Source organism: Notothenia coriiceps, unplaced genomic scaffold, assembly GCF_000735185.1.
Source record: "Notothenia coriiceps isolate Sejong01 unplaced genomic scaffold, NC01 NC01_scaffold00021525, whole genome shotgun sequence".
NCBI classification, from domain to species: domain Eukaryota; kingdom Metazoa; phylum Chordata; class Actinopteri; order Perciformes; family Nototheniidae; genus Notothenia; species Notothenia coriiceps.
Genome location: NW_011354226.1, coordinates 1,588 through 10,271, shown reverse-complemented (window position 1 = coordinate 10,271; position 8,684 = coordinate 1,588). Strand labels below are relative to the sequence as shown.

Below are 8,684 nucleotides of genomic sequence, written 5' to 3'. Positions count from 1 at the left end.
GAGGTGTGTTCCTATTCTCCGGTGCAGTTATACAATTTTGCATTGATATCAACTCTTTTAAAATTACATGACATTGAAGCTTTGGAAAATAAGTTTGAGTTTTCCAGAAGACACCGCTGAACGTTCATAACATCATGTAAAATAGAAGAGACACTAACATCCAGTTTGTCTTGCTTAGACCAGACTCCTTCGTCCTAGCTCCACAACTACATTACACCAACGACTCAATATCCCAGAATGCATTAATGAGCGGAAATGCTAAGGACTCCATGGAAACGGAGGACTGGCGTGCTAGCTTGGGAAAGAAAAAAACAGTAGCTAGCTAGTTAGCATTGAATCTGGGTCCAGACTTTTGCCTTTCTTCAAACATGAGCCGCACACCCGATGCCAGAGTGAGGTAAGGGACATACTGTACCAGCTGACTGCTCCGGTAACGGCTGGTAACCTAACCTTAACGCATAAACAACCTCGCAGAACAGCAAGGAAAACATAGGTTAGCTAGCTATTATTTAACTCCTGCTTTCACGATTTATATTTGTAAAAGATATATCCGCAACTGAGTCAACTGTTGATCATCAGTAGGTGTAAACACAAGACTCCTTTAGTCTTTATGATCACAACACGGATTGTTTTCTTTTCAGCCACAAACCGCTAAAACGGATTTCCGTTTACATTCCTCAAAATAAAGCTCCCATTTAGAAAACACCTTCATAAAAACAGTACTTACACTAGCTGGTTGTTAATACAACTGTTTTACAACCATCTCCTAAATTACTATATGTCAATGACGAGGAAATAATAGGTGTTATCAAATAATCTGGAAAGAAAAGCACACAGGAGGTTTTTCCTATGGATGGCCTGCTTCACTTACATGTAACAGGGGCCGGTGAGTCCCAGGGGGTCCTCAGAATTACTACAGGGGTGGCTAAACTATTGTTATATCATGTATTTTATTATTTTTAAAAAGCTCATAACAGTAGCAGAAATCCAACATATTGTTCGAAAAATGATAAAGGAACAGTTTATTTACACAACACTGATGATGAACTGTTGCCCATAAATCCGCAGGCTAAATGCTATTCATAACAGCGAGGAAAATAAGCTACAGCTTCACATTTGTATTATTCTTTTAATAGGTTAGTATGGTATACATCTTAAGATACCTTTATTTTTGAAACTTTAGGCCACATACACGTAAAAGAAGGCCCAGTATAATAAGCAAATCAATTGTATACATATCTAGGATGTCTCACTCCCTGCTGTCTGTCTTTGATCCGAGACCCCTGACCAATATTATAAAATCAAAAGTAATTCTAATTTCTTCCCAGCACAAATATGTTGGACAAATTCACTTCTGTGTCCCCTTCATTGTTTGATCACTGCTGTCAGCCTGTAAATGTTGTCTTTTTCTCTCTCTAGAGACAACCAGACAAGAAAGATCCAGGAAAACATCACCAATGTGGAGAAACATTTTGGAGAGATGTGCCAACTTTTTTCCGCATATGTCCGTAAAACAGCCAGGCTACGGGACAAGTCAGATGTCCTGGTTCGGGAAATTGGCCTGTATGCAGACACAGAAACACCAGATCTGAAGAGGGGTATGAAGCAGTTTGCAGACCACATGGCCAAGATCCAAGACTACCGCCAAGCTGAGGTAAAACCAGAATGTATTTATTACTGCAAGTCTCAGTTTGTTTGATCAGACCGAACCTAACGTGAAGTAACTTGCATTACAGGTGGAAAGACTTGAATCCAAAGTCATAGAGCCATTAAAAAGCTATGGAGCTGTAGTGAAGCGTAAAAGGGTAAGTGTTGCTGCTATGTTGACGTCTACACTGATTCCAAATGACAATGAAAAAGCTCAATGAGTTACAACTATTGCTATAGATACATTAACCTTCGAGCAATTTGTCAGAGCACTGGTGTTACTTTTCTGGCTTATCCTCGCTTGTTGTTGAGATATCACATTTTAAACACAGTTACAAATAAACCGGACCAGACAGAATATGGATGAGAGACTCAAAGATGGTGGAAAACTTGTTGCCATGTCCCCTCTCCATATAGTGCCATTAACTTTGGTCCCAGCTCCAAAAATACTGAAGCTTATTACAGAGCATGTTTCAATACTAAATGCCTGCTGACCTGCAAGGATGTCTGAGGGAAAAAATGAGAATGAGGGCTGAGGGGGCAGTTTGGGACATTTCACTGTCAGTATCATTACCACTGCATGCCCACATGAGGGCAGTGTTGATTTAATGATTTAGCGGGCCCTCGGCCTGCCTTTGTGCCATTGAACCTCACAGGTTCATGTTATAACCAGGATTAAAGGAAATATTCTAGATCAAATAATAGCATGTCCATTATGCCTTTGTGACTTTTGTAATAAATCAAATGTATTTTAGCTATAAGTTATATCTTATCATTCGTCCAGTGAGATAACTTAAACTTTTTGTAATAAATCAAATACTTTTCAATCTGCATATTTACCACAATTTATAGTATGTGGCAAAAAACACATAATTACACCTAACTGGCTAAGTCATAAAAAAGTGAAATTGGCTTCTCTGCTAAAACACTATCTCATCCTTTAATAGCAACTGTTTCATGTTAAAGAGAACACAAAAGCCTGCACTCCAGGGTTTACTCGAGGTCTTGGCCTGGAAACACATAACGTTTGTTAGATGATGTCCTGGAACACATTTATAAATAATCTACATTCATTGTTCATTTTCATAATGACTACTTTGTCCTTGTGTGCTTGTGCATCCATGCAGGAGGATCTGAAGGCGACTCAGAGTGCCAGAGACAGAGAAGCCAAACAGATGGCTCAGCTCGAGAGGACCAGACAGAGGAACCCCTCCGACAGGCAGATCATTGTATCCTTGTTTCATATTTCCCTAATAGCAAACACAGAGAGACTTCTGATATTATAACAGCCACCTGTGTACATTTTAGTGCAGGCGACATCTTTCGATACAGCTTAATTCCTTGTTGGTTATAGATAAATCTATGTTGCAACAGGAAAATACACTTTAATCTGCTTTTAATGTTAATCTTTTCAAACTTTTTTGCGTTTTTCCTTGACCAAGCCTTCAGTCTCAGGTTTGTCCCATGTTGTCTGTGCATCTCATCGCTGGTGATGTATGACAAAAAGAAGAAACACATTACTGAATAACAAATGTTCCTTTTAGGGATGTCCCGATCACCTTTTTTTGCTCCCGATCCGATTCCGATCATTTGATTTTGACAATCTGCCGATACCGATTTTTCCCGATCCGATCTTTATGCAATGCATTAAGAGAAAAAAAGGCTGGTCATCCAACGTGATGAATTCAGCTATCTTGGCAGTTTCTCTTTCCTTTTAAAAGCCTTTGAAAGTGTAGGTTATTTCAGTGCCGTTACCTGAGTGGACGCTGTGTACTCGTCGTGTTGTTGTTTGCGTTTATTTCTCAGGTGGCGTATTATATTGGTCGTGTTGAACGTAGCTCTGTTCTTTCCACCACGCGGAACCTTCGCCTTGCAAACATTGCATCTGGCTGTTACACTGCCTTCGCTTTCAATTTTATAATACTTCCAGATTCCTGACATTTTCTCTGTCCCGACTCCCGAGTCACCAGCTGAACGTAGCCTCTGGTTAGCTTACTGCTACTATTAGACACTGCGCCCTGCCCACTCAATAAGTAACCAGGTACAGTATATGAAAACAAGCCCAAAAGAAGCAACACATACATGATGTTGTGTCATTTTAAACCAAAACTAAGGCCTCAGGATGACTTTAACATGTGAACATGGTCATTTTTGTTTTTGTAACATTAAATTAAAAAATATATATATTTTATAAATAAAATAAAAAGATTCCCGATCCCCAATTTTTTTCTCCCGATTCCGATCTTTTGAAAATCACGTGATCGGATCAGGACATCTCTAGTTCCTTTTTAATATGACGTGACTTGCATTATGAAAATAGCTTAGCTTGACACACTCATACTCTCTGCACTGTCTCTATTGTCACATAAGTTATGTTAATGCCAACCTGCAGCGCCTATAGGACCCATATGTGACGGCAGCAGCTTTTTCTTCTATCTTTATTGTCTAGGTGTTACATTTAGATTAGATTAGATTACTTTATTGTCATTACAAAAATGCAAGCACAGTGTAACAAAATTAAGGAGGGTCTAACCAGAGTGCAAAACAGTCAGTTATATACACAATTATCAGAAGTATGTACAAAATAAATGATACGAAAATAAAGGTAAATAGATGGGAAATGTATAAATAAGAATAAATACACAGATAATAATAAATACAGTGAATACAGAATTGCGCTTCAGCACAGCACACGACAACAACGACAAATATTTATTCTTTCAATTTCTTGTCTAGATGAGACATGATAGTCAAAATAGCAGAAGGTTTTACATCCTCTTCCTGTTTAGAGAGCACATTAGCATGTCAATATCTGAATTTGCATGTGGGACAGGAACTACAGTTGTTCGACTTATATTACTGCAGCTCTGATATTGGCCAAGTTATTAACAAGTATTTATTTTTTCTAATTAAGCAAATTAACAAGCATAAAGGGATATTGTTAATGTATATCTTTAAGCACACTGTTGCCATAACCTCCTGTGTTGGTCTGATGTGTGTTGTAGCATGTTGTATATTGACTTGTTCCCCCATCAGGCTGAAAGTGAGCTCCAGAGAGCCACCATGGATGCCACACGGACCACCAGGCAGCTTGAGGAGACCATAGACGAGTTTGAGAGGCAGAAGATCCGGGACATCAAGGTCCGCTTCACAGAGCTCAAATTTAAGAATCACGATTTCAACAGTTGGAATATGTGTCTGTTGAAGCAGTGGGTGGCAGTGAAGTGAAACCAGACAGTGATGATATGGACGGTCTTTTTCTTTTCACACCTGTCCACACGTTTGAATCCTCCTTCAGTTTTCCAGCAATTTGTATTTTGTCATTTCAGAACTTATTCATGTCTAGTAGGTAGTTGTGATTCATTTGAGTAGCTCAGAAGCCTACTCGGTACTGATGTGTATCCTTATATTTCCCTTTGTAGAAAATCTTTGGCGAGTTTGTGACAGTGGAGATGTCCTTCCATGCCAAGGCCTTGGAGGTGTACACCTTGGCCTTCCAGAGCATTCAAAGTGTGGATGAAGAGCAGGACCTGGAGGTGAGCTCATGCTCTGTTTAACAGTAGCCCAGTCATTATAATTAGCCGGCCAGAATTAGTTTGCTAAGAAAATGCGAATTTAGATTCAAAATCACTACAGTGATACTCAGCTAGAGAGTGTTTGTTCTGTCGGATCATCTCCACATGTCTACCCTACTTTTATAATTTTCTAATCGTAAATCTATTGATCATAAATCTATCAATTATAAAAGTAGGGTAGACGTGTGGATATTATCCGACTGAACAAAACGTGATCCGTTTCTTAAATGTGTGTCAACCACAGACCTTATTTGTGTCAAGGCTATCATGATATTATTCACCCATTACTCATTAACCCATTACTCATACACACTTTAGTCCACACCCTTTTAATTCATGTGGTAACTTTAAAGGGAACTCTCCATGATTCAGTCATAGCGAGCTACTTTTTTCTGTTTACATTTTATTTTCTGTGAGGTTTGTTATTACTAGACAAAAGCCTGTAGTGAGGAAACAAAGGATCAATGATATTCGGTGAGCGAAGTTAATCCTGTAGATGTCCTTTTGCTATTTCTATCCACCCATTGCCATCTCATCTGTGTGTGTTTGCACTGAATCATCTCCCTTCCATTCATAGTGAAGCGAAACTCCTCACCCAGACAAGGCTGCTTTTCAATGAGTCATAGCTCAAAGCATGGGAGATTGGATCATCCGACACAATGACAGGCATGAAGATAATCAGGATCTAGACTTCTTTTGGAATTTATCTTTGGCATACTAGTTGAAGTGGCAGTTTGTCGTGTTATCTGAGGCATACCTTTTTGAGCCGCTTTATTTATGCTTGATCAAAGAAAGATTGTAATTGGTTGATTTTTTAGGGATATTCCAGGTATGTAGACATGATGTGTTTTTGCACATTTTATTTAACTGTTAAGAAAATTCAGTTTTTTCTTTTCTTTTCATGATTATGTTGCATTGCATTAAGAGAACAAGAGTGTGTAGGCATTGCTTCCATTCTCCTGTTTTCTTTGGAAAAATATAGCGCCTACTGTCTTTGGCAGGTGTTCAGGAGTTCGCTGCACCCCCCTGACTACCAGTCACGCTTAGACATAGTGCGAGCTAATTCCAAAACCTCCCTCGATCGGACCGGTTCCTTCCTGAGTACTTCAGGGACCTTACAGGTAAGATACAGACGGTGCATAGACGCTCTCATACAAAAATTCCCCCAGGAAGTTTCTGTTATGGCATTACTTTTTTTTTTTTAAGATTTGACAGTTGCATTATTTTCATTGTGATGATGAAATAAAAGAATTCCCTACTCAGCCCAATAGCTTTCCTCATACCAGTCAAGGCTGGTGCCAGGGTTCATATGCAGCATCATCCCAGCCACCATTCATTTAGAACCTCCACACCTCATGGCATGCCAGCAACATCCTGCATTTCCTCCTACATCTACAGTTTACCCCAACAGTGTTACTGCACTATTCTACTTCAGGTCTCATAGCGTGATTTCAGACATTATATCTTGTATCTAGACATGTAAAGATTGCAGCTTGCAGAGACAGATTGCAATCCTCCAATGTAATCGGAATGTGCCCTGAATGCATCTTGCACCACAACTCGAGATCATCTTTTGCTTCCATGATTAAGGTTAATGTAATATGTAGGAATTTGAAGTTGCTGCTAAACAACAAACACAGTTGCAGTCGGGTACACAGCACAGAGAGAAAAGTGGATTGGAGACCCTGTTTGTATGTAGAAATACAAATGTTTTAAAACTTGACAAAACTAAAACGTTTAGTTTTTTGATTATACAAGTGCCTTGCTAGAAACAATTAAAAACATTTAAGTATTCATTTTGCGCAATAAACCCAGAAAGGTTGATGCAGGATGCAAAGTGGACAAATATTGACCCACTGGTGGAACAATATTTATATTAATTCAAAAAGGATCGTAATGCTTCTGTTGAAGAACAGCGTCAATAGCAGCGGTCTGTTATTCAGAAATAACCGACTGTGGAATGCCATAATTTACCAATAAAAATGTAGTATTTGGGTAAATAAGAGGCAGAGCGAGGGGCAAAGAAAGTTCCAGAAACACAGCAACATTTAAAATAGAATCCAGGCAGAGGGCAGCAGGGTCTCTGCAGATACTATCAGTTCTAGTGGGTCATAAAAAAGTCCTATTCTTTTAATGACTACCTACTAAATGTTTTAGTAACATTCTGACTGTTAATTTGTTGTCACAGCAACAAAGGGATTGCAGTCGACAGACAAGAAGAGAGGAGGAGGAGGATGATGATGACGAAGAGGATGAGGATGATTCTGAAGAGGAGGAAGAGGAGGATGAAGACACAGATGATGATCATTGATTTGTTGTATTGTTTTATCTTGTTTGTTTGAAACAAAGTGTATTATTGTGTCATTGCCAAAATCACTTCACACAGTGAGTCTGAGCAGTATTGTAGTGCACGACGTGTGTTGTAGTTGTTCATTAAGGAACACATAGTCCTTTACTAACATTTGTCTTTTAAATCCCAGCCAATTATTGTCTTATGTATTTTTATATAACATATGCTGAAATGTACATTACATATTTAGTTGTACTGGAACGATCAGTGCACCATGTATTTCGTCTTCATGAATTAAAAAAAGAATCACTTTTCACATTGTGTGTCGTTCCCAGTGAATTGCCACTATAATAAGTACATGGTGTTCCCTTACTCACTTTGCATAGAACGGGCAGCAGATATTTTTATTGTAGAAATTGTACAGAGTGTGAATCAGCCTAAGTGACAGTAGTTCTGCAGTAGAAAGTGAGTCATCTCTTCCAAAGATATGCAAGAGTTGTGCGAGTGAAGCTGGAGACATTTTGCACTCTTCAATGTGTTAAACAGGATATAATGTGTGTGTGTGTGTGTGTGTGTGTGTGTGTGTGTGTGTGTGTGTGTGTGTGTGTGTGTGTGTGTGTGTGTGGCACAGCATGTGTTGTCTGCATCAGTATGGCTCCTATGTCTGTCTTGCATGAGTCACTCAACACATTTATCCTTCCTCATCGGCCTGGGCCATTTCCTGCACATCAACACACATATTACAGGTTTTTTCAATAGTATAAGTTGGAAAAAAACCACTAACCTTTACAGACATTCACAAATTCATGTAGACTTTGTGCACGCCACTACATTTTCAACAAATATAACGTCCCTTACAGCGACACGTGTTATCTCAGTGACTGTGAGATAAAAGCAGCGTAGGTTGTGTGTCATTAGCCCTCTGCGAACAGCACCTTAATGCATATAAAGGTTCATGTGTACGCAAACAGTCACACACCAGTTTTACTTTGGTATACTGTGCATCTAAACGGCCTGTGTTGCATGACTCATCCCTTATAAAGTGTGTGTTTGTGTGAGTCAGAAAGCTTTTCCAATCGCAGATAAACCTAAAGGCTCCACTCCCTGATCACTGAGCAGAAGAATGCACGGTGACGGTTTTGAGAAGAAAAGCATATGAAAGAGAAGAAAGC

The 8,684-nt window shown here is 39.2% G+C and overlaps 1 protein-coding gene across 3 annotated transcripts; it reads left to right on the top strand.

Annotated features, from left to right (window-relative positions):
• Nucleotides 1–247: 247 nt before the first annotated feature.
• cibar1 (CBY1 interacting BAR domain containing 1) lies at nucleotides 248–7,828 on the top strand. Of its 3 annotated transcripts, XM_010780236.1 has the most exons (9): nucleotides 248–397; nucleotides 1,420–1,654; nucleotides 1,737–1,805; nucleotides 2,775–2,876; nucleotides 3,097–3,102; nucleotides 4,684–4,788; nucleotides 5,070–5,183; nucleotides 6,224–6,343; nucleotides 7,411–7,828. In XM_010780236.1, the coding sequence occupies exons 1-9, from the start codon at nucleotides 369–371 to the stop codon at nucleotides 7,531–7,533; spliced, it is 903 nt and encodes a 300-aa protein (XP_010778538.1). In that variant the 5' UTR covers nucleotides 248–368; the 3' UTR covers nucleotides 7,534–7,828. The 3 variants fall into 3 exon arrangements, with proteins under 3 accessions (XP_010778538.1, XP_010778540.1, XP_010778539.1); XM_010780238.1 differs by lacking the exon at nucleotides 6,224–6,343 and having other exon boundaries at nucleotides 254–397; XM_010780237.1 differs by lacking the exon at nucleotides 248–397 and having other exon boundaries at nucleotides 1,397–1,654.
• The last annotated feature ends 856 nt before the right edge of the window (nucleotides 7,829–8,684 follow it).